At 54.0% G+C, this 25,682-nt stretch overlaps 1 protein-coding gene across 1 annotated transcript in view; it reads right to left on the minus strand.

Annotated features, from left to right (window-relative positions):
• Window positions 1-25,682, minus strand: part of ZCCHC24 (zinc finger CCHC-type containing 24) — a 60,901-nt gene that overhangs the window by 30,727 nt on the left and 4,492 nt on the right. Inside the window, exon 2 of the mRNA XM_038534467.1 lies at window positions 18,015-18,215. Coding sequence (XP_038390395.1) covers window positions 18,015-18,215 — 201 coding nt within the window. The remainder of the gene's footprint in view (window positions 1-18,014; window positions 18,216-25,682) is intronic.

Here is a 25,682-nt window from a genome sequence, read left to right on the forward strand (position 1 = left end):
TTTGTCGTCAGGTGATCTAAGAAATCTGGGATTGAGCATCACACACTGTTAGAGGGGGGACCCCTGGAATGTTCCTTTCCGAGTTTCATGGAACCTTGCCATCCTGCATTCCCAGGACCCCGGAAGGAAGACGACGGTTTGTTCACCTGCAGAGGCCCTTGCCTGGCACCTGCCTGAGCCCTCCCCCCACCACCCACCTCACACCTGGGCAAAGGTGCTTTTGCTATAACCTACACACCAGAGCCACCTGGGGAGCTGAGAAAATGCCATGGGCAGGCCTACCCCAGATGTACGGAATCAGAATTTCCAGCAGCACATTTTTAAACAATTCTCAAGGTATCCTCATGTGACGCTCCAGTGGAGAATCACGCATCTGGCCCACCTCTCTTCCAGGCCGCAGATAGGAGAGCAGACGACACATAACCGGTCCAAGGACACGCAGCAGTGGTCCCTATACCAAGGACAAGCCCCTTGGCCTTCACCTGCTTCCTCCACCTGGACCCTTTTGTCTGCGAGAGCCCTGTTCCCAACTCACCAGGTCTACCTCACAGCCCCCCTGCTCCGGGGGTGTTCCCAGCGGTCCTGGGGACCAAATGGGCCGGGACAGAGACAGATACCTGGAGGCTGCCTGCCTCACAAGCCACCTGCACGCTCAAAGCCCCCCACACTGTCTCAAAGGGTGGCTGGAGGGACACTGCGAACAAAGGTCACTGAAGTCAATCCTCAGCCTCCAGAGAGGCCTGTAATGAGGAAACGCCCCAGGCAGGGGTAGTCAGGTGTCCTCGCTGTCACTAGCCTGCTCTGTGGCCTTAGACAAATCTCCCAGCCTATGTCAACACGGTCTTAAGGCAGAAAAGCTGGACAGAGAAGCTCTGGAAATCCCTCCCAGCTCTGCCCCTCGACCTCTGGCAGCCCGGCCACGCATCTAAGGGGATGGGAGCCCTCAACATCCTTTGCTGGCTCATTCACAGTCAGTATGTTCCTTCTTAAGTCCAACCGAGCCCTTCCAGCCACTGTTGCAGCCCCTCGCCCTTCTGCATGACGACAGAGACTCTCTGGGCACAGATGCCCTTCCCTTGCTCAAAGGAAATCCCCGGCCCTTCTGCACCCCAGCTGAGGACGCTGCCTTCCCTGCCCCTTGTTGCAGGTCTGGCCAGCCTTGCTGACTCACATGGGGGCTGCACTTCCAAAGAAATGAGGGGTGGCCTTATCAGGGGCTGCCAAAGCCACAGGGGCTGTCAGAGCCTCCACCCATTCCCACTGAGCCTGATGTGTTTGCATCAGAGGCACGAGCCCCACTGGGCCAGCGTGTTTCCTAAAATGAGATGGGGATTTCCACCCAAGAATCCCTATCGGGCTATGGACAGGGGGCCCAAGAGGCAGCCTCTGAAATGGGGAAGTGGGAGCCCAGGTATTCCTTAGATGGAACGGTACCGTGCCCAATAGTCACCCAGAAGATCGTGACAATGCCAGTTCCGATTCAGCAAGTCTGGGGGAAGGGCCCAAGGTTCTGCATTTCTAGCAAGTTCCTGGTGATGCTGCTGCTGGTCCATGGACCACACTTTGAGAAGCAAGCCTGTAGATGCTCATGAATAAAATATCTTTATTCCTAATGATAAGCTCAGCTTGGCTTGCAGTGCGTACTAGCCCTGTAGGCTCTGAAGAGCAGATGGGATGCATATTGCAGCACAGAAGGGGAAACTGAGGTAGAGCAAGGGCCAGGGGCTTGTTCAAGGTCATGCACCTGGCTGTGCTCCCTCCTCCAAAATCCTCCTCCTGTGGTTGGTGAGAACCACACACCTTAGCAATGAGCGGCCTCACCCAGCAACGCCCCCCGTCCTGCCTACCATGCAACTGTGTGGGCCTGGGGGTCGAAGCCAGGTCCTCTGCCCTTGGGCCTCTTGCTGAACCATACTGGCTACTGATCCAGCTCCCGGTGGGCTGAGCTGCAGAGCCATGCTCCTTGGGCTCAAATCCCAGCTATGTTCTTGGCTCCCGTGTGACCCTAGGGGAATTCCTTGATGTCTCTGAGGACGCTGATGATGTGCAAGGACTCAGCACGGTCCCTGGCACACGGAGGGTGCTCAGCCTACGGTAGCTCCCTGCCTTCCCCACATTCCAACTGAGTCTTATTCATTTCTTCCTTCCTTTATCATAAATTTATGCCAGCTCAGCCTCTGAAGCAAGACTGCCTGGAACTGCCTCTGTGCTGTGTGACCCTGGACAAGTCATTTACCCTCCCTGCACAATAGAGAAGAGAGATCTCCAGCCTAGAAGGCTATGGCAGGAAGCGGATGAGCCAACAACACGTGCAAAGTGCTTAGAGCAGCACCTGGACATAGTGAATGCTCCCCACACGTGCAGCCACAGTGCTTAGTTGCCCCCCCCCCATGTGATGGCCCCAGCTCACAGCAGGTGCAGACACAGGTGCCCGGTGTTGAAGCGGAGAAGTAGCTCACATTGGCTGAGCACCCACTGTGTACCAGGACTTCCTGGGCCCACTTGCCCCCAGATTATAATCAGAACACAAAATACTAAGCCTGTTGTGTGAGGACTCTGGGAGCACAAAGGAGGGAGTCACTGATGAATGGGGAGAGTCCCAAAGGCCTGTGGGAGGAGGGGACCCCCGGCTGAGCTTCATGCTCCCCCCAGCAAGGGGCAGAGGGGCTTGGCTTCTGTCAGCTTTTAGTCCTTGTCATCATGCTCACCACCTTGGAAACACATCCCCCTCCTCACCGTCACCCAACCTGAGGGCTCCCACACAAAGCCTCCCTCCACAGCCAGGGCCAGGGAAGCGCCGGGATGCAAGGCAGCGAGGAAAGCCTGGGGCAAGGACTGGGGAGCTCCTTCTCCCACAGCCAGATCTCTGTCAGAGCACAGCAGGTGCACCCTGTGTCCTAGTGGACGGATCATTCTTGTGGGCAGACAGGGGCAGTGGGAAAGGCTGGGCCCTGGAATGGGGCCGACCTGGCCTGATCCTCACCAGCTGTGACACAAGTTACTTAACCTCTCTGTGCTGCTGTTATGAAACAAAAGAAGGAAGAAAGGAAGTGGGGGGAGGGATTAAGAGAGAGAAGGTAGGCAGACTGCAGAAAGACCCCAGGCTAGAGCAAGAATCCCATCAGCCAGGGACGGAGGGGCTCTGTAAGCCAGGCGGGAGGGAGGGCTCAGGTCTCCTGTCCCCCGCCCTTCTCCATCCCCCCTCTGATTTCCCTGCAGCCCAACCTTCAACATGGTGGGGGGAGAGTCCAGCTTTCAAAGGCAGGCCAGGTCAGTGGTATCCAGTCCCCAAACCCAGAGGCCGGGCCACCCCCTTCCATAGACAAAACCACGGGAGGCAGGAGGGCCCCACACAGGCTTGTCCCTGGGCGCCAACCCAGATGAGGTAGGGAGGGACGCTGCTGCCACCACAAATATATCTCCAAGACCCAGGCACAGAAGAGGGCAGGCACCAGGGCAGCCCCCAGGCTGACACCCTCCCCCGCCGCCACCCCAGAAGCCCACATACCCTCTAGTCATTCAGGCAAACATTCTGCGAGCTGCACTTGGCTGCTGGCCGGGTGGTGGGGCACATGGCACAACTTTATAGTTTTCAAAGCACATTTGCCTGCCTCACCACCTCTGGATCTCACACAGGTCCCAACACGGGCTTCCTGGCTGACCCCTCTTCAGAGGCGTAGGCAGTGTGGGGGCTCACGGGCAGGACAGGCTTGGCCAAAGCTGAATGGCTGACTGAGAAGCAGGACCAGGACAAGAGCTTGGGTCTTCTGCCCCCAAAGCCTATGTGTGCCCCCTCTGCAGCCAGGCCCCCAGGAAGTAGGAGAGAGGGTGGTGTGAGCATCAGCAGGGCTAGGAGGGCTCAGCAGGGCAGGGAAGCAGCAAGGCAGGGGGCACGGAGGGGTACAGAGGATGCTCCACAGGAGAGGACGCATTTGGGCTGAATGAGAGAGGATTACGGGCACCGCACAGGCGGAGTCCTGGGGTGTGGGAAGGCTCAGAACTCAAATGGTGAGAACTACACTGGGGGCCTCACTGGGGGCCACGTTCCAGGACTGGGGCACAGCAGAGCCCACAGCAGGAGGGGCCCTGTCTGTCCTCTGGGGACTAGATGGGGAGGCACTGCAGGTGAGAAGCCGTGGAAGGCCTGGGCTGGGGTGCTGGTTATGAGAAGTGGGGTTCAGAGAGGAGATGGTTCAGGCTAGGACGGCTTGGGAAGGATGCCTGAGGGAGAGGGGTCCAGCGGGGCTCTGAAAGGGCGTAGAGGGAAGAGATGAGGGAAGGGCAGGGCAGGAGGTGGGGTGGCATGAGCCAAGGCAGAGGCTGAGAGTCCCAGGTGTGCATGTGTACGTGCAGGTGCACTGTGCACCTGTGTGTGTGGTTAAGGCCGGGCAGGGGTGGAGCCAGGCAAAGGAAAGAGGAAGACTCCGTGCCCGTTGCGTCCCAGATTGTGTCTCACGCCAACCCTGTGAAGCCAGGCTCTTTACAAACTGACAGACAAGGCTGGGGAGGCCCAGCAATGCACCGTGCAGGACTAACAAGTGCTGCCATTCACCCAACGCTGTGCGATGCCAAGCTCTGTAGCAGTTGCATGGTCCACACATGTCCCACCAACACCCTCCAAGGCGGGTGAGCCCATTTTACAGATTCCCCGGGTGATGCGGTGCGACGGGTACCAGGACGCGCAGCTGGGATAGGGGTACCGTGCGGACTGAGCCCAGCTCTGTGAGATTCCACTACCCTGCACCAGCCCGTCCTCAGTGAGGTCAAGGGGGCGAAGGGATGACGCCGTCAGAACCTTCCATGGTTCTAAGCTCTTCCCAGAGGAGCACCACTGTCTGGGAGGGGGAGGCCAGGGGCCTGGCACACGGGAGGCCATGGGCAAGTGAGGAATTAATGAGTGAGTGAATGGGGTCCTTCAGGTGTTCAGAGGAAAACAGTCCCTTTGGGGCTTGGGGAACAGGAGAGATCAGAGAAGGCTCCCTGGAGGAAGTGACACTGGGGAGCTATTCAGCCCAAGGATGCAACGGCTTGGCTTCAGCCCTCCATCCACTAGAGCTTGCAGGCGGTTCAAGGACCGGGGATGGGTCCTGGCCCCCCAGTTCTGCCAACATCTGTGTCCCTCAGGGCCCAGGGGCAGAGATCGAGAAGGTAAGGCCAACTTCATTGCCGGGGGCTCCGAGTCACCATCTGTGGTCCACTTAAAAGGAGAACTGGCAGCTGAGGATGTGAAACTGGCCCTCTAGGACTCTTTCCTGCCAGGCCCGGACCGCAGGAAGGATGCGCAAGCGGCTGCCCAGGGAGCCCCCACGCCCTGCACCTGCCCCTCCATCCCCACCCCCCGCAGCTGCTCCCACTGGCCTGTGCCAGGGCCAGAGCGGACAGCCCACAGGGGCACAGGGCATCCTCCAGCCATGCCCCAGAGTCCTCCTCCTGGAGCACCCACTTGGGCAAAATGGAGCCCCCGGGACCCAGTCCCTGACTTCCTGCCCGTTAAACAAACCCAGGTGACCCAAAGTCCTAAGAACCTGTCCCAGCCCTCATCCCAAGGCTGTGACCGTCCCTCGGCCCCTCTAGGGCCCATCCCAGAGGCAGCCCCCTCTGGGGCACCAGGGTGGGATGGGAGGGCCGGGCCCCTTTGATAAGCCCACAGCCCTGCAGCACTTCTCAGACCTCTGGGGTGTCCTCAAACAGCCTGAAGCCTAACGGTGGTGACGGTCATTCAGGCAATCACAGCAGCTGACACTTCGCGTGTGTATGAGGTACCGGGCTCTCTGTTAAGCCCTACAGATAAAATAACTCATTAGCCTCCCAACAGCCCATCATCTTTGTCTTACATAGGAAGAAACTGAGGCCCAGAGACACGAAGCTGGGACATTCCGGGGCGGGGGGGGGGTGGGTCGCACCCCGGAGGGCCGGCGTCAGGGTCTGTGCTCAGAACTACCACGCCCCGAGGAAGGAGTCTCAGAAGAGGCTGCGGCACCGGGCCTGGGGTCCTTCTCCAGCACCGGCACTGGCACCTATGCCAATCGGGAGGCCCTGACACCGTCCCCCGCACCCCCACCCCGTCAACACCCATCCCGGCTAACATTCCCTGAGCGCTTGAGACATTTCCAGTCCTGTGCCAAGCAGGGGAACACCACGGCCCAAGCTCCTGGGCCCCGAGGCCAGCCCCTGGGCCCGGAGCAACCCCTGCAAAACTACCTTATACACACACAGGCCACCAGTCCCGGGCCAGCCCTTCCTCGCTGGAGTCCCATAATGACGCTGTTTGCCTTTCCTCCCTCCCTCCCTTCTTCTCCCCTCCTTTCTTCCTTCCTTACTCTACTGATATCCCGTAACATGTAGTCCTAGCCCAGTGCTGTGAGAAAGCCTCGGTTTCCCCACCAGCACACTGATGGCTCTGAACGAATCAATGGTCCTGAGCCCAGGCTCCTGCAGGGAAAATCCTGCGGGCCCTCAGTCCCTCTCCGCCCGTCCCCTCCCCAGGCTCCAGTCCCTCTGGCTCCTGGAGGAACCCCAGGTCAGGGCTGGCATGGGGGGTGCTGGAAACTCCAGGTAGGGGTCAGACAGGCGCTGGTGGCCACAGCCCTCCCTGCCTCCTTCACAGCCCCCCGGGGCCCAGCCTGCTCTGGCCTGGGGAGCCGTCCAAGGGCTGGGGTCCAGGGGCTGCCGAGATCGGGGTCAGGGAGCAGGGAGGCCTGGGCCAGCCTCTGCTCTCCCCTGGCCTCTTGTCCCTCGCCTGAGCAAGACCCCAAAACTATTTACGTCGCGCCTCTAAGGTTTCAGCTGTTCTAGGATCGATTCTCTCCCCACTCTATTTTTCTTCTTCTTTTGCAATCTCCAAGTAACCCGAGCTGCCAGATGGGTGGGGGCGATGATTGTTTTCTGTCTGACATCTGGATTTCATTAGCAGCCCTGGGCATGCTGACTCAGGAACGGCAGCTCCCCTGGGCTCAGGCCCTCCCTGGCCCCCTCACAGTGCCCGGTCCTTCACTGGACACCGGACGCACAGGTGATGACACTCCTCAGACCTCCCTCAAAGACATAAGCAGCCTCCCCACCACCACCACAGAGAACGTCCTGGGACTGCTGGAGCCTGAGAGCCTGGAGGATTTCTGCTCCCAGCTCAGGGCTTGATGGAGGCTGCCAGGCTGAGTGCGGCTGGGCCTGACCGCCAGGAAGGGGGGACAGAGGGCTGAGGGCAAGGACGCTGGGTCCTGGACGTCCCCCCCTCATCCACGCCCTGGCCTCCTCCAGACAGAGATGCTGAGTGGGCCATCAGGATGGGGAGTCCTGCGCTGACCCCAAACCACAGATACATTCTGGAGATGAGGAAGGGTGGCCCAGAGTGGTCACCATGCCCCATGGGTAGGTAGTACTTTCTTATAGTGTCTGGAATTTGTCCCCTCACCTCCAACCTTTGCTCACCCCTCCTTGCCTAATATCTGGCCTTATCATCCGTCCATGTTACTGGACTGGTTTTATTTGCTGTCTTGCCTCCTCTAGCCTGGCCTCCAACCTGCCACCAGTGTGAGCTTTCAAAATGCCAATCGGAGCATGTCACCTAAACCCTTGGATGGCTTCCCCCTGCCCTCCAGATAAAGTCCAAGTTTGTGCAGCTTGGCACGCAGGCCCTTCACCACCTGCTGTGGCCACACCTCCCTCTCCTCCCCACAGGCACCCAGTGCGCCAGCCACAGCCAAGGGCTCGAGCTTCCCGGAAAGCAAACCCCCGTTATTTACACACTTGCTTGGAAGCCTTCCCCACCCCAGTTCTAGACTCCTCCTCTGGGAGGCTTCACACAAAGTCCCAGACTGAGCTGGTCCTTCCCTGCAAGCCTCAACTGTAGCACTGGTCACCCTGAACAGCCAGCAGTGTTTCTGCCCATCCCACCGAGGTCAGGGACAGGGCCTTATCTAGCACCGGCCTGGCACATAGTAGGAGCTCAGAAAGACCTGGGCGATTGTAGCATGTCCTGGGCTCAGCTCTGTCCTGGACAGATCATGTGTCCTGGGCACAGAGGTGGCACCAAACCAAGCCCCCACCACCAACACCCACACCCATGCAGGCTCAAGTGCAGCTGGCTCAGAGCAAAATGCTGCCACTCGGTCATCACAGCCCACCACATGGGGGTGCAGAAGCCAAGAGGAGGTGCCCAGGTAACCCTGCAGGTGGGCCCAGCAGATAGCAACCATGCCTCTCTCATAGCCAGCTGGGATTTTTGCTGCCGCCAGAGTTGACAGCCCAACCGCCCCAGCCTTCTTGACTGCACTGGGGGCCGCAGACACCCCTGGGCCAGGCCAGTGGTGCAGTCTTCCAGACACAACAACCTGGCCAGGCCAGGTCTGCTACAGACTCCACTCATATAGTCCTTGTCCCTCTTCATTTCCAATAACCCATCTTTTTAAAGAACCCTGATTTTCTTAAAACTAATAATATACTATATGTGAACTAACTTGAATTTAAATAAAATCTTAAAAACATTTTTTAAATGAATGAATAAAGAAAGAACCCTGACTTTCTGAGAAGGACAGTGAAGATCAAAGCCTGGATGCTAGGGCAGATCAGAGAATCTAATTAACAAAACATGGGCTCTGTGGGGGGCCTGGGTGGCTCAGCCAGTTGAGCATCTGACTCTTGATTTCAGCTCAGTTCTTAATCTCAGGGCCGTGTGATCAAGCCCCAAGTCAGGCTCCATGCTCAGCAAGGAGTCTGCTTGAGATTCTCTCTCCCTTTCCTTCTGCCCCTCCCCACTCTAAAAAAATAAATAAAATAAATAAAAAGCATGGGCTTTAGAATGAGGAAAACCTACATTTTAATTCCATCTTTGCTTTTTTCTAGTTACATGATCCTAGGCAAGTCACTTCACTTCTCTGGGCTTCAGTTTTATGATCTGGGAATTGACCTGATAGAGCTTTTCAGAAAACTAAATGAGTTAATGCATATTTCACACCTAGCTCAGTGGTCAACTCAGCACGTACAGACTAGTATCACTGTTGGTTTTTTTTTTTTTTAAGATTTTATTTATTTATTCATAAGAGACACAGAGAGAGGCAGAGACACGGGCAGAGGGAAAAGCAGGCTCCCTGCAGGGAGCCCAATGCAGGACTCAATCCCAGGAACCCAGGATCACACCCTGGGCCAAAGGCAGATGCTCAACTGCTGAGCCTCCCAGGCATCCCGGTATCATTGTTGTTAATATTATTATTACCCTGGAGCTGAAGGCCTGGCAAGGTGTGGAAATAGCCACAGAGGCAGATTTTTCAAGAACTGAATCATAGATGTTCTTAACTCCTGGACTTTCTAGAGCCAGTGCTGACACTGGCTGGAGATGGACCCTGGCCCAGCACAGCCTCACCCCACAAAGAGGGGCTGCCCTTCAGCATCATTGGTAATTGGTTTCCAGCACCTTCTGCATCTGCTTCAGGGGGATCCCAGTCTTCCTGTAGTACCCAATCCCCCTTGCACTGCCCCCAGGAGTTACGAGAAGCCCCATCATTCCGATGGCTGAACTCTGGACACCTCTCTCCACCCTTAAGGTTGGAAAAACATCAGTTAACAGAGTACCAGTCTCCTGCACTCTGTAGTGTGTCCTGGGCCCTGCTCTCTCCTGAGCACAGAAGTGGCACCGAGCCAAACCCCCACCACCACCACTCACACCCGTGCAGGCTCAAGTGCAGCTGGCTCAGAGCAAAATGCTGCTACTCAGGTCTTCACAGCCCGCCATGCTGAGGTGTAGAAGCCAACACGAAGTGCACGGGCAACCCTGCAGGTGGGCCTAACAGATAGCAATCATGCCTCTCTCATAGCCAGTTGGGATTTTTGTTGCCACTAAAGCTGGCAGCCCCAACCCATCTTGGCTTTCTTGACTGCACAGGGGGCCACAAAGTATCTCCTGGTTCCTGTGCACCACCACCCAGGCTATCAGCAGTGAATGCTTTAACCACACTTTCACTGTGACCTCACTCAGAGCCCAGAGCCTCACAGTAGCTTTAGGCCCTAGGCAGAGCTGCCTAGGGTTCCACACATTCTGCTTCCAGCCTAGACCATTTAAGATTTTAAAAGCACTTAGACCACTCAAAAATCATTCCATAAAAGGAGAGGGGAGAAAGGAGTAGAAAAAAACATTTGAAGAAATAATGGCTGAAAACTCCCAAATCCAATGAAAAACCTTAGTCAACACATCCCAGCAGCTCAACAGAGTCCAAGTAGGAGAGACACAAAGAGATCCACAAATAGACGTGTGGTAGTAAAACTGCTAAAAGTCACAACAAGGAGAAAATGTTGAAAACAGCAAGAGAAAAATAATACAGCATTCCCAATGGAATTCCAATAATATTAACAACTGACTTCTCATCAGAAGTTATGAAGGCCAGAGGGCAGTAGGGTAACATTCAGTGTGCACAAGGGAGGGGGAAAAAAACTATCAGCCAAGAATTCTATACCTTGCAAAGCTATCTTTAAGAAATCAAAGTGAGATAAAGACATCCCCAGATAAACAAAAACACAGGATTCATTGCTGGCACACCAACCTTTCAAGAATTACTAAAGGAAGTTGTTCAGGCTGAAAGCAAGTGAACCCAGGTGTAATGCAAATACACAGGAAGATACAAGAAGCTCTGATAAGGAGGTTATGTAATTATAAAAGACAGCATAAAATCATGGGTTTGTTCTTTCTTCTGTGATTTAAAAAGCAAATGGGGGGCACTTGGGTGGCTCAGTCAGTGAAATGTCTGCCTTTAGCTTAGGTCATGATCCCGGGATCCTGGGATCGATACTGGCATTGGGCTCCCTGCTTATTTATTTATAAATAAATAAAATCTTTTATTTATTTTTTTTAAGATTTTATTTATTTATTCATAGACACAGAGAGAGAGGCAGAGACACAGGCAGAGGGAGAAGCAGGCTCCATGCAGGGAGCCCGACGTGGGACTTAATCCCAGGTCTCCAGGATCACACCCCAGGCTGCAGGTGGCACCAAACCGCTGCGCCACCGGGGCTGCCCCAAATAAAATCTTTTAAAATATAAAGAAAGAAAAAAGAAAAGAAAATGGATAAAACAACATGTATATAACTGTACTGCCTGTCCTATAACATTTGGAAATGTAAGACATTTACCAATAATAGCACAGAGGAGTCAAGTGGAAGCCTATCTGTCTTGGGCTAAGGAAATGACTCCAGGTGGTAACTTGAGTTCATGGGAACAAATGAAGAGAGCTAGAAACTGGAAACAAGAGGGCTAAAATGCAAAAAGCAATGATGTAGATTGCTCTCTTTTCTTCTTCCAGCTTCTCTGAGACACATAAAATTTTATAAAGTAATGATTATAACAAGTATTGTTGAATTTGCAACATACATAGATGTAACATGTCTAACAATAATGCCACAAAAATCAGGAAAAGAGAATCAAGCTATAAAGGAGTCACATTTCTATATCTCACTGGAATTAAGTTAGTATAAATTTGAAGTAGATCTTATATGTTAAGATATGTAAAACAAGTCCCAGAGCAGCTACTAGTAGCTTAAAAAATAAAAAAATAAATAAATAAAAAACATCATTAAAGAAATCAAAATGTCACATTAGAAAAGTATCCCTCAATGAAAAAGAAATCAGTGCAGGACAAACAGGGGAACAAAAGAGACATGAATAATTTGTAAAACAGCAGACCTAAATCCAACTATATCAATAATCACATATACCAGAAGAGCATTAACAATAGCATTATCAATACTATGAATGGATCAAACAATCCAAGCAAAAGGCAGGGATTGTCAGAGTGAATAAAAGGCAAACCAAGATCCAACTATATGCTGTCTAGAGGAAACACAATTTCGATCTAAAGATATGAACAGATTGAAAGTAAAAAGATAAAGATTTCTTACGTACATAGTAACCACAAGGAAGCTGGCTACACTAATGTCAGACAAATTAGACTTTAAAACAAAAACTGTTATTAGAGATAAACAGGGACACTTTAGAACAATAAAAGGATCAAGTCACCAGAAAATACAACAAGTATAAACATAGATGTAGCTAACAAAGGAGCGCCAAAATACATGCAGCAAAAACTGGGAGAATTGAAGTAAAGAAATAGTTAATTGAACAGTAATAGAGATTTCAACACTCCCACACTTATGGTAATGGTTACGAGAACAGGGCAGGATATTACCAAGGGCACAGAAGACATGAACCACACCGTATGCCAACTAGACCTAACAGACCCTATGGAACACTCCAACCACCAACAGCATAATTCACTCTTCTCAAGTGCCCATGAACCATTCTCGATGAGAGCCCAAATGCTATGAAACAAACCACAACAAATTTAGAAGCACCAAAATAATACAAAGTGTGTTCGCTGACCACAATGGAATAAAGGGAGAACTCATTAAAAAAAAAAAAAAAAAGATTTGACTTATTTATTTGACAGAGAGAGAGCACACACATGAGCAGGGGAAGTGGCAGAGGGAGAGAGAGAAGCAGACTCCCCAGTGAACAAGCAGCGAGCCTGATGTGGGGCTTGATCCCAGGACCCTGAGATCATGACCTGAGCCGAAGGCAGATACTTAACTGACTGAGCCACCCAGGCACCCCAAGGAGAAATCATTTTTAAAAGATATTTGAAAAAAAAGTAATTAAAAAAAAAAGATATTTGGGAGGGATGCCTGGGCAACTCAGTTGTTGAGTATCTGCCTTCGGCTCAGATCATGATCCCAGAGTCCTGGGATCAGGCTCCCTGTTGGAAGCGTGCTTCTCCCTCTGCCTCTGTCTCGGCCTCTCTCTGTGTGTGTCTCTCATGAATAAATAATAAAATCTTTTAAAAAAAAAGATATTTGGGAAACTCGCAAAATTGTGTATATTAAACAACACACTCCTCAATAACCAGTGGGTCACAGAAGAAGTCATCAGGGAAATCAGAAAATACTCTGATGAATGAAAAAGGAAGATACAACATACAGAATTATGGGATGCAGCTCAGAGGAAAGTTTATACCTCTAGAAGAAAGTTGTAAAATCAGTGCCCTAACTTTCCATCTCAAGAAACTGGATGAAAAACGGCAAACAAACCTAAACCTAAAACAAGCTGAAGGAAGTAAATAATAAAAGATGAGAATGAAGAACTGGAAGAAAGAGTTATCTGCACACGCATGTTCCTAACAGCAGTATTCACAACACCAAGAAGGTAGAAGCAATCCAGTTGTCCACTGATGGACAAAGATAAACAACATGTGGTCTACACACACTCACACATACACACACTCTCTGGAATATTATTCAGCCTTAAAAAAAAGAAAGGAAAAATTGAAACTTGTTACAACATGAATGAACCTTGAGGACATGTCAAGTGAGATAAGCCACCACAAAACAACAAATCCTGTGTGATTCCACTTATATGAGGTCCCTAGAGGAGTGAAATTCATAGCAACAGGAAGTAGAATGGTAGTTGCCAGGTGCTAGGGAAGGGAAAGAGAGGGGGTTATTGCCTAATGGGTACAGAGTTTCACAAAATAAAGAGAGTTTCATGGATGGATGGTGGTGATGGTTGCCCAGCAATGTGAATGTACAGTTGGCTCTTGAACCATATGGGGGTTGAGGTACCAACCCCCACCAAGAGCAGTCAAAAATCTGTGTGTATAACTCTTGACTCCCCCAAAACTTAACTACTAATATACCCTTACCCATAACAAAAATAGTCAAGTAACCCATATTTTGTATATTACATGTATTCTATGCTCTATATAATAAAGTTTGCTAGAAAAGGGAGAATGTTATTTTGAAAATCATAAAGAAGAGAAAATAGTTATTGTACTGAAAAAAAAAATCTGTGCACAAGTGGACCCACATAGTTCAAACCAATGTAGCTCAAGAGTCAACTGTACTTAATGCCACTACATTGTACACGTAAGAATAGTTGAAATGGTAAACTTCATGTTGCACATGTTTTACCACAATTTTTTTTAAAAGATTAGAGTGGAAAGTAACGTAATGGAGAACCAAAAACGGGTGCAAGAGATCAACTAAACCAAAAGTTGGTTCTTTGAAAAGTTCAATATAACTGACAAACCGTTAGCTAGACTGACCACGAAAAAGAAGAGTGAAGACTCAAATTACAAGAATCAGAAATAAAGGAGGGGGGCATTATAACCAACCTTACTGAAATGACAAAGATTATAAGAGAATATTAGGAACAACGGCATGCCAATAAATTTGACAATTTAGATGAAACAGACAAATTCTACAAATACACAAACGACAGAAACTGACTCAAGAAGAAATGGAAAATCCAAATAGATCTCTAACACAAAAAGAGACTGAATTCATAATTTTAGAAATCTACCTCACAAAAGGAAGCCCAAGTTCAGATGGCCTCGTGGGTGAATTCTACCAAATATTCAAAGAAGAATTAATATTAATTCTTCACAAACTCTTCCAGGACATAGAACAGGATGGAACACTTCCCAAATCATGGAACCGATTAAATGCTACTATGTACATGGATGAACCTTGAAAGCAATATGCTAAATAAAAGAATCCAGGGACAAAAGACCACATGTTATATGGTTCTGTCTATACGAGATGTCCAGAATAGGCAAATCTATAGAGATAGAAAGTAGATTATTGGTTGCTAGGGGTTGGGGAGCCAGGGGGTGGTGATAGCTAGAGTATGAGGTTTCTCTCTGAGGTGATAAAAATGTTCTACAATTGGGGCACCAATTGGTTGGCCGAGTTGGTAAAGCATGTGACTCCTGATCTTGGGGTCATGAGTTCAAGCATCTACACTGGGTGTAGAGATTACTTAACTAAATAAAATGTTCTATGGTTGATTGAGGTAATGGTTGAGTGGCTCTGAGAATATACCGAAAATCACTGACTTACACACTTCAAATGGGTCAATCACGTGTTCTGTGAATTATATCTCACTAAAGGTGTTACCAAAACAAGCATTCCCTCTCCACTTTTTTTTTTTTTTTAATTTTTTTATTTATTTATGATAGTCACACACAGAGAGAAAGAGAAGCAGAGACATAGGCAGAGGGAGAAGCAGGCTCCATGCACCGGGAGCCCGATGTGGGATTCGATCCCGGGTCTCCAGGATCACGCCCTGGGCCAAAGGCAGGCTCCAAACCGCTGCGCCACCCAGGGATCCCTCCACTTTTTTTTTTTAATAAAGATTTTATTTAAAAAAAAAAAAAAGATTTTATTTAGTTATTCATGAGAGACACAGACAGAGGCAGAGAGACATAGGCAGTGGGAGGAGAAGCAGGCTCCACGCGGGAAGCCCGATGTGGGACTAGATCCCGAGAGTCCAGGATCACGCCCTGAGCCAGAGGCAGATGCTCAACTGCTGAGCCACCCAGGCGTCCCTCCCTCTCCACTTTTAACTATCATATATGTTGAGCTCATATTTCATTTGAAACAGAGGTTTCCATGGCTTATAAAAGCCCTGTCTGTCCATTCCTTCATTCCGGAAGACTTTATACCGAGCACCTGCTGTGTGCCGTATCTTGAGCCAGCATGCAGGGTACAGAGATGAATCTAGGCCAGCACCTGCCCCTGGAGCTCGGGGTCAGGTGAGGGGTGGGGAACATCTAATTACGTTCCAGCCTGCCAAAATGCCTAGTACCTCACCAAATAGGCACACTCTCCATTGTTACCCAAGGGAGAAAAAAAAAATAATGCTAGCCAACATTTATTGAGTGCTTACTGTATGCCAGACACCGTGCTAAGCACTTTCCATGCATTACTTCTTTGAATCTTCACAATAAATTCTATGTGTTAGTTTTACAGATGATGAAACCCTCATGAAAGTTGGAGGGTAGCCCTTGGGCCCACAGGAGTCTCTGATAGAATCAGGTTTGCAGTGGAGCTGGAAGAGGGCCTCTACCAGCTTCAGAGGTAAACTGAGGCCCCACCGGCCATGGGTGTCTCAGCCTGGACTGGTATGGATGATCAAGAATGCAAAGGGCACTGAGGTCCCAAGCCTGGGTCACAGACATTCCTCCCTCTCGCCAGCACTCAGCTCTCTGAGACTCTGTGTCTTCACCTGTAAACGGGCTGGTGCTCCTTCTGCAGCAGAGTGAAGAGCTCGGCACAAGTGAACCCGCTATGGAATCCATATAAAGGAAGAACTGAGGTTTGCACCATGGTGGAAATTGAGAGGCACTGAGGTCAGGGACCCTCTGCCCCCACATTTAAAAGAGCTCTGACCCATTCTGGAGAGAGGGTTGACCAGACGTGCACACTCACACACTCACCCTCACCACCCCTCCTCCTCTGCCTCATCCTCCTTCGCCTCTGGAGATTGGCCACCCTTCTTCCAGCAACCTGCCAAGCCCACTCAAGCCCTCCTTTTCCTGGAGGCTTTCCCAGGCTGCCCACTAGGCATGGGTACACCTCCTCGGAACCCCCAGAGCCACTGCGGGTGTCTGAGTGTCACCTGCCGGCCAGGGCTAAAATTCCAGCTCCTCCCCGGACTGGCTCAATGGGCCTGTGCGAGTACCTGACTCCCACAAAGCAGCACGTTAACAAGAGGCTAGCAGGAGACCCGACACACTGGGTAGTTGTGAGCACAGGCGACAGGCAGGAGATGACAAGGGACGTTTCCAAGGTATGGTAGGTGACTGAGAGTCCCCTCGTGGGGGCTCAGCCAGGGATGGCACAAGGGGCTGCTGTCTGGGTGGGCCAGGGGCACATCCTTGAGGACCAACCAGATCCTTAGCTGCCTGTTTGGTACTCATCCCACTCAGAGAACCCCTGGGGGCTGGGGCCTTTCTCTGTGCTGAGATCTCCGGATGCCAAGGGCCCCTGGCTTACATCGTACACCGAGGGCAGACGTGGCCCACTGGGGTGTGGGTCTGGAGGACGGCCTCCAGCGGGCCAGCTCCCGCACTCAGGGGCGGGGGCGGGCTTCTCTTGACCGAGGGTGGGGGGAGGCTGAGATCACTGGTATACTCAAATCACTGGGACTTTTACTAAAACACAGTCATGGGTTGGGCCTAAGATTCTGCATTTCTAACAAGCTCCCAGGCGACACTGATGCAGCTGTGCCTGGCCACACTTCATGCAGCGAGGAGGACCTGCAGCATGGCACAGCCTCTGAGAAGAGCAATGAGCAACGAGCACATCTCGGCCTCCCATTGGTCCGGAGGCACCCAGCCCCACCCAACCGCACCCTGGGCTTGTAACATCTGGAGGGTACGACTACATGGATTTTCTGAGTTTCCAGGATCCCATTTCCATTACATACGTAAAATAAAAGTAAAAATACACATTATAAAAACATCAGAAAATATGAAAAAATAACAGGAAAAAGAATCCCCGATCATCTTGTACTGTACTTCAAACAGCCCTAACCTCTCTCCCCAGGATCCCAAGGCCACATCTGTCAGAGTCAGGGGTTATCTCCGAGTGAGGGGATCTGCCCCCAGGAGCCCCACCCCGTCAGAACGAAGCACTGGGTGGGAGACGGGGCCCCCTTCCCACCCCAAGAGAGATGCCCGGCCTGCGGCGCCTGAGGCCTCCACCCAGACCTACGCTGGGGGCACAAAGTCAGGGGCAAGGCCCTCTCCCCTCCTCCCTCACAGGCAGGAGACGGAGCAAGCACTGCCACAGAGGAGGGAGAGGTGGGGTCTGGGGGAGGGGGTGCACATTGGATTCCTGGCCCAGAGCCCGCATTCCTTCCCTGTGAGTGTGAGGAGATGGGGTCTCTCTTGGGAGAGCTGCGAGGAGGCCGCTGGCCCCCATCCTGCCCCACTGTAACAGGACCCACCCCGCAGAAGGCTGGTGGAGATGTGAGGGCCCAGAACCTGGGCTGGGGGCCCCTCGCCCAGGGCCCCTCACTAGCCAGCGCAGCCCCAAGCGGGGGCTCCGTCCCATCCCCACCAGCCAGCCTCGGAAATACCAGAGGGACAAAGACGTGGAGGCCAGGGGACCACGCGGCCACGTGCTCGTGGCAGGGGCCCTGGGGTGGGGGCCGTCACACGCCTTCCACCCAGAGAAGGCGGCTGCCTTACCTGGGGACAGTCCTTGATGTAGTGTCCTTTGTTGAAGCACAGGTGGCACAGGTAGTTGGGGGGGGGCCGCTTGCTGGGCTTGCGGGTCTCCGAGGTGAGGGTCAGGTCCGAGAAGTGCTCGGTGAGGGAGCTGAGGCCATCGGCGATGTTGTTGAGGGAGCCGTAGGGCGAGGCGCTCTTGTACACGCTGCTGCTCAGCGCCTGCGGGGGACACAGGCGTGAGGGCTCCCCCAGGAAACGCCCTCGGGCACACGCGTGCGCAGCACACCCGGGAATTCCCGCCCGCTCAGTTCACACCCCACCTCCACGGGTGAGCCCCTTCCCTCTCCGGGCCACGGCCCCATCCGGGAAACAGGAGCCATGTCAGCTACCTCTAGGGTTTCCGGGGGGAGGCTACGGTGAGGTCACGTTATCTCCTGACTCAGTTTCCCCATCTTACAAGAAAGAGGCGCATCGGCTTGGAGTCTTGTTTCCATTGTACAGGAGAGAAGACTGAGGCTCGGGGCTCCGCGCGGTGTCCTGTGGCTCGAGGCCTGCGCACGCCGCGTGCGGGGAGCCCCAGGCCGCCGGGGCCTGCCCTGGGGGAGCCCGGGCGGAAGTGGCCCACCTCCCCCACGTCTCCCACCTCCAGTTGACAGGAACCAGATGTCTTGCCCGGCTTCAAAGCAGACGCGGCCCAGGCCCCCTCCTGGTGCATACAGCCTCTATTTATAGGAGTCACGGGCTCTGGGCGGCCAGGCCCAACTGGAATTTAGCAAAGGTGGGGCCTGTGGGGAGGCTGGCAGGGGACAGCCATGGTCGCCTTTTCCTGGTGCAAGGCCAAGGCTGTCAGGAGGCAGCTTCTCCAGGAGGGCCGATGACAAACCTGGGCATGGGGCCTGGGCATCCTCTGGTCCCAGCGCAGGTGCTCAAGGACGCGGGGGGCGAACTATAGACCCTGGGGAGCCTTGGCTCTCATGGGGAGGCGGCCTTGTTCCTGGAAGTCCCCAGGCCACGAGGGGAAGAGAGCTCCCCCACCACGAGGAAGTTGCCTTGGGTCCCTTACGAAGGTAGGGCAGATGGAGGCTCAGAGCGGGCACAGTCCTTTCCGTTTCCCCAGTGCGGGCAGGGAGGGAGGGGGGCAGAGAGCAGCGCACCCTTCACACACCTCGGCTGCCCCACTTGTTCCCTCTCTGGGGGTCTGGCATTCCCTCCTAGAGGACACAGCCCTCACCATCTGGGGGCCACAATCTTCCGACTGCCTGGACACCCTGCTATGTGGCCTGTGGCCCGTCCTTTCCCTCTCTGGGCCTCTGTTCCCTCTCCTATAGGTGGAGACTAGACCCTAGGATCTGGGGGAAAAAAAGAAAAAAAAAAAAAAAAGACACAGACACCACGTCCAGGGCAGCCCAGGCCACATACACAGTCAGCCCATGACGTCTGGGCGCAAAACTCGAGGCCTCCTGCTGACCATCTCTGCTCTACCACTGCCCAGTGCTACCACGAAAGCCAGCACCAGTGGAAAGTCCGACACCAGCCTGCATTCAGGGTGAGGGTGATTCTCCAGCTCACGGATGGGCCAAGACAGAGTGGTCCACCCCGACGGGCAGAGGGTCCCCCATCCCCGGAGGCGTGCGAGCCGATGCTGGCCAACCCTCAGGGGCGTGCGGAGGGGTCCAACGGCAATGGGATTGGATGACACCAGTCGCATCTACCGCGCACTTACGATGTCCCGGGTACTAGAAACTGCACACGCGTGAAGAGAGCTGATGCTCGTCCCAACCCCTATGAGTCACTGTCCCCATTTTACAGATGAGGCAGCTATGTTCAAACTTGTATCGAATGACTTGAGAAACATCTAACAAAGACAGTTTTCTAGGCCCAACCTCAGACCTACCCAAGCAGTCACCTGGGACCGAGAGCCTGGAACCTACAGTTTTATTGTGGTAAGAAATACGTCACATAAGATCAACCATTTTAATAGTTTATTTTTTTTTAAGGGTCCAGTTCTGTGTCATGAAATACATTCCCATTACTGTGTGACCATCACCACCACCCGTTTCCAGGGCTTTTTCATCGTCCCAAACTGAAACCCTCTCCCCATGAAACACTAACCCTCCCCCTCTCCCTCCAATCTCCTCCCCCCCCAAACCCCCCAGCCCGGATCTGCAATTTAAAGCTCCCAGGAGCAGTCTGTCCAGACTGGCCCAGCCCTACCTGGCCTTGGGAGCACCTGGACTTTCCAACCACCGAGGTCTCTCCTTAGCTTGACTGGAGGCCTCTCCCCACCCAAACTGGCCTGAGGGAGGACAGCCTCCCAGAGAAAAGTTCATCCAAACAAGAAACTCCAAGCTCCAAATGGTGTGACTCACCCTCATGGCTGGGAAATGCAATTTCACAAATAACAACCCTCTTCATTTTTTCCCCCCCGTTCTTTCTTTTTGCTTTTTTCTTTCTCTTTTCTTTTCTTTTTTTTCTTTTTTCTGGATAAGATTTAAGCAAGTTCACAGGAATCGGGACTGTTTTGGCAGCAAACTGTCAAGAGGAAGGGGAAGTCTAGTGGGTGCCAAAAAGCGCATTAATTACACCCTGAACAGCCTCTCCCCCATCTTGTGGCCACACTGCGCTGCCCACAGGCGACCCCTCAGGCATCCCTGGGCCTCCAGAGGCCTCTGAGCGGCCTGTCCTCTCCCTGGCAGCCCGACCCCCGCACCCCCCACCCCAGGAGGGTCACAGCTTCTGTGGTGCAGGCAGCTCCGGGTCAGGGAAGCTAGGTCAGAGCTCTCCCCTTCACCACCTCTCCCTCCCTAGAGTGCTCCGGCCTGTCCCTCCTGGCCGCCCCAGCTCCCTTCCCCTAGCCCTGATTCAGGATGAAAGGACGGAGCAAACAGCTGACCCAACCACTCGCACGTTCCAGATGGAGAAACTGAGGCCCAGAGAGGCCCAGGGCACAGACCAGGGCATGCAGCCAGGCCCGAGGACCACAGGTCCCACTTGCCGGCTGGCTAAAGGGGCGGGTGGGGCAGCAAGCTGTTTCCTCTCCGAAGCCCTGAGGAGCTCCAGCCATAGAGGTGAAAGGCAAGTTGCCTCTCAGCCCTCTCCACGGCCTGTGGGAACTGGACAGAGCAGGGGCCAGGACACGCAGTGCGCCCCCTCTGGCTGCGGAGGAAGGCCTGGCCTCGTGGGCTTCCCATCTGCGAAATGCGACACAATGCAAACAGGGAAGGAGGGCAAAACTGATGATCCCTGCTTTCTGAAGGTCCAGACACCAGCTACTGAAAACACCCCCAGAGCCCACCACACAGAGGGCACTTGGTCACTACGGGCACCACCTGCTCCGAGTCCTACTGCCTAGAGCTGGAGGGTGAGGCCCTTCATCAATCTGCTCCTGATTCCCAAACAGCCACGTTGCTCCTCCTGGTGTCCCACGGGGCACCTGCTTTTCCCCCTCTAGTTCTGTGCCTGCTGCCCCCACCCCCAGGATGCCCTCTGTGTCCATCCAACCTCCTCCAGGACCTGGCTTTCAATCTGGTTATAACTCTAGTGGTGTGGCCTCGAATCCACCCTTTCCTCTGACCCAGGCCTCTGGCTCCAAGGGGCAGTGGGAGAAGCACAGACTCAGGTGCTCCAGAGGCCCCTCTGGCCTCAGATGTCCCTGCCACCTCCAGGGGCCTCCTGGATGTCACAGTCAGAGCCCTGTGCATCGGGGCTAGGCTGGGTGGGGATCACCCGTGACGCTGCTGCCCTTGACTGAAGGAGCTCTGCAGCCTCTTCATTTCCCCCGCAAGCTGGACAAAGGCAAAGATGTTGCGATGTTCCATCACCCCCAGAGCCCAGACCTGTCACTCTCACACCTGCCACTGTCCTGGGTGCAGATAATCACAGGCGGGGAAAGGCCTGTGACCCTGAGACAGACAAGGTAATGAACGCCCTAACATCTTAAAGATTTAGGTTGGAGAGTCTCTGAGTTGCCATGGACTGAGTCAATAGGAACCCTCACCGCAGATTAAGCTGCTCTGGGCACTGGTTGAGGGCAGCCCCACTACTGGGGTGGGTGGAAGCCACTGGGAACAAAACACCAGCCTGAAGAGACCATCTCTCCCTCCCCCGTCCTCCCAGCAGCTAGCAGGAAGTGTGGGATCCTCGTACAATATCTGGGGGACAGAGCATCCGTCGCCTGCCCATGGCTGGAACTTCTCCAAGGCTCTGGCTTGACTGCCAGGGAAAGTTAGAGGGGAAGACGCTGAGATCTATTCTGATCCTGCCTGTGTCATAGACTTGACTGGATCCTTTCCCTTTCTTGGTTTTCTTTTACCTACAAGAACACTATCTGGATGGGCATTATTGGCTCCATTTCATAGACCTGAAAGCTGAGGCTCAGAGAGGCTGAGTAACTTGCCCAAGGTAAAACAGCCAGCATGTGCCTAAGGGGAGAGTCGCACCCAGGTCAGTCGGCCTGTTATATCTCAGCTCCCCAGGGCCTCCAAGGCTTGGCATCTCCTATAGTAAAGAGCCAGAGGAAAACATCAGGTGCGGACCAGCCTCCTGGGGCCTGTGACTTCATAAATGCCAAGCCCCTTGGCCCTGGCAAGATGAGCCCCCACCTTGTCTGGACCGGGTGAGGGGTCTGGGCCCTCGGGCTGGGGGTTCTGCGAGGGACCCAGAGTGTGGAGGCAGAGATTCCAGGGCTGACTCAGCCTGCCATGCTGCCCTGCCTCTGTGCCCCTCCCAGACAGTAAGAGGGCACAGCAGGCAGGGGGTAGACAGGAGTCAGGGCAAGTGCAGAGAGGCTTCCCCTGGGGAGGAAGACCAGGGCCAAGAAGAGAGGAGGGACAGCCAGCAGAGATGGAAGCACACACGCAGGGAAGGACACGGCAGTGGGCAAGGCCACGAGAAGGGGAGCATCCGAGGACGCGTGGCCGGAGCAAAGGCGGCGTCCTGCCCCCGCCCCCCAGGCCAGAGATGGCCCTGAAGGCAGGGGAGGCAGCGGGGATCTCTGATCCTAGTCCCCAGCTCTTCTTTCATCAGCTGGACAACTGCTTTCTTATCCCAAAAAGTCGCCCCACGCCCCCTCCATACACACAGACACGCGCGCGCACATGTGCACACACCACACACCCACACCCCTCTCTTTAAGACAAGAAACCATTCATTTCACAAATGACTCCACCCCTTCTCCAAGGGGATCTGCACTTCTTGTACCCCTCGGGTCTGTCTGGGGCTCCAGCCCAGAGTCACACACACACACACACACACACACACACACACACAGGAACAGGTGGATGTGTGCTGCCCTCAGGGAGAGAAGGAGACAACCTGTTGGCTGGGCAGGGAGTTGGCTGATGGGAAAGCGAACTCACACCTCAACTAAAGATGTGGTCAGAGCCCAGCTTTGCTCCTGTCTCCGGGGTCCCGGAAGGTGGCAGGGCGAACCGTAGCCAGAGGCAGCAACCCCTGGCCCAAGACCCCCAGGGGCGCCACAGCCTCCTGGAGGCCCATTCACCCACGGGGGCCAAACACAATTCCCTGCATGCAGCCAGAGCTCAGTGAAAGACTGTACCCTAAATAAGCAGTCCTTTTGATAGCAGGAGGTGGGGAGAAATGGGACCAGACCTGGAGAGGGAGGAGCTGGGTGGCACCGGGACACAGCAGAGAAGACCCAGCGAGACCCTCCCCCTGGACTCCATCCCTCCTGCTCCGGCCCAGCTCACCGCTCACCCGACAGGTGCTCACACTGTATGGCCAGATGCCCTCTGCCCAGGTAGATCACAGCATTGGGGACCGCTTGCCTCTCACCTCTAGGATGTGGTTGTTGAATGAAAGCAGAAATCATGAGTTTGACAATCTGAGGGCTGAAAGGGACTCTAATACTCAGCCACTCCGGGGGTACCCCTGAGGTTTGCAGCCCCTGTAGCAGGGGGCCTCGGCTTGGGCTCTGCTGTTGATGCAAGGGGTGCCATGAGCCCCTGGAAGTCGCGTGCAAAGGCGTGTGTCTGTGTGGGCACGTCTGCCTGTGCTCTGTGCATGAGCGAGGAGGAGAACTCTCGCAGTCTTCAGATTCTCAAAGAGGTCCCTAACCAAAGATGCTCAAGAACCATGAGCGCACCTAAGTCTCTGCTGGGACACCTCTAGGGATGGGGCTTTACTATCTCCCAAGCCAGCTCTGCCCAAACAATCAAGCAATCTACACACATTCCTCCTGTGAGATGAAACAGGAGACGGGGTACGAGCCTGGGGAGAGCATTCATGGAGTCACAACCCCGGAGAAGCAAGACGGGAGGAGACGGGGCAGTCAAGTCAGCCATCCCCCTGTCCACGTCGTCGCTGAGCACCTTGTAAGGCCCAGGCACTGCCCAAGCAACAGCAGCTGGGACTTGCAGGTGGAAAAAGGCAGGATTTCCACTCTCGGCGTGCTGACCACATAGCTATCGACACACACACACACACACGTAGAGTGTACATTCCTCAGCAACAGCAATTGCTACGACACGCTTCACCAGAAGCATGCACAGCCTTCCTCCATGGGCCATGGACGCTCGAGGGAGGTGTGCTCCCCCGTGGCAGCTGGGGAAAGCCTCTCAGAGAAGGGGCAGCCTCTTGTGCCAGAAAGAAGTTGGCCTCTGCCAGTTGTTGAGGGCAGGCAAGAGCGCTGATGTAGAAGCAACGGCGACTGCAAAGCTGTGTCTTCATGAAGCTTCACGGTATGGCCAGAGGAGGACAGGATAAATGATTACGTGCCACCACGCCCAGGCCCACACCCACACAGCACAGGCCAAGCCTCCTGAGACCCAGGCTGGAGCCCTGGTCATGCCACTGGTGCCCGGACTGTATCATCCCCCTCCTGAAGAGCCTGGACAGTGGGGACGCTGCACGCAGGCTACGGTATGAGACGAGAGTGCCAGCACGTGCTCAGCGCCCATCCTTGGACCCTCCCAAGCCAGGCCATCCTTGGACTTGCGTCCCTTGGAGCCCCATGCCAGGTTCCTAGGGAGTGGCTGGAACGGGGACACAGCAGGACACCCGGTACCCGCGATCAATGTGCCAATGCCCACCACTCCTCAAAAGATCTGAGATCAGAGGCATCGCAGCTCCACAAAACGTCTGTCCCTGGTGACGGCCTGCCCTGCCCCGGGGCCCAGAGAATGATCCAGGTGAGAGCCAGCATGAGGAGCCACAGAGCCAACTGCAGTCGGAGTGTGGAAGAGTTCCAGATGTAGCTCTGCCCCTGACTTGCTGGGTGACTCGCCAGGCCTGTTTTCTCTTCTGTAAAATGGGAGATGGCAGGATAAAGCACCGCCCAGGAGGAAGGCACTGCGAGTCGGGGCCGTCTTCTCTGCAAGGCGCCCCTTTGGGTGCCGACGGAGCCTGGCTCTCTGCCGCTGCTAATTACAAATTACGAATTCTGCCTGCTTTCCTCCCTCCCACCTGACTCAGAAGGTCCACAGGCTGCGGCCTCCCTTCTGAGTCCAGGCCTGCCCAATCAACTTAATTTGATGGAGGGAGGACCGGGCCACCTCAGCCTACAGGCCCTCGGATGACGGTCCTCCTTGCCTGAGTCAGAGCTCGGCTTCCCAGGGCTGGCCGAGGGAGCCGGGCAGCCTCCCAAGCTCTGCGGGGCTAGAATGCCCTTTTCTCCTAGGACCTGGCGCTGCCCCCTCCCACACCTGCACAGACCCCAAAAGTTGCTAG

Source organism: Canis lupus, chromosome 4 (assembly GCF_011100685.1).
Source record: "Canis lupus familiaris isolate Mischka breed German Shepherd chromosome 4, alternate assembly UU_Cfam_GSD_1.0, whole genome shotgun sequence".
Taxonomy (NCBI): domain Eukaryota; kingdom Metazoa; phylum Chordata; class Mammalia; order Carnivora; family Canidae; genus Canis; species Canis lupus.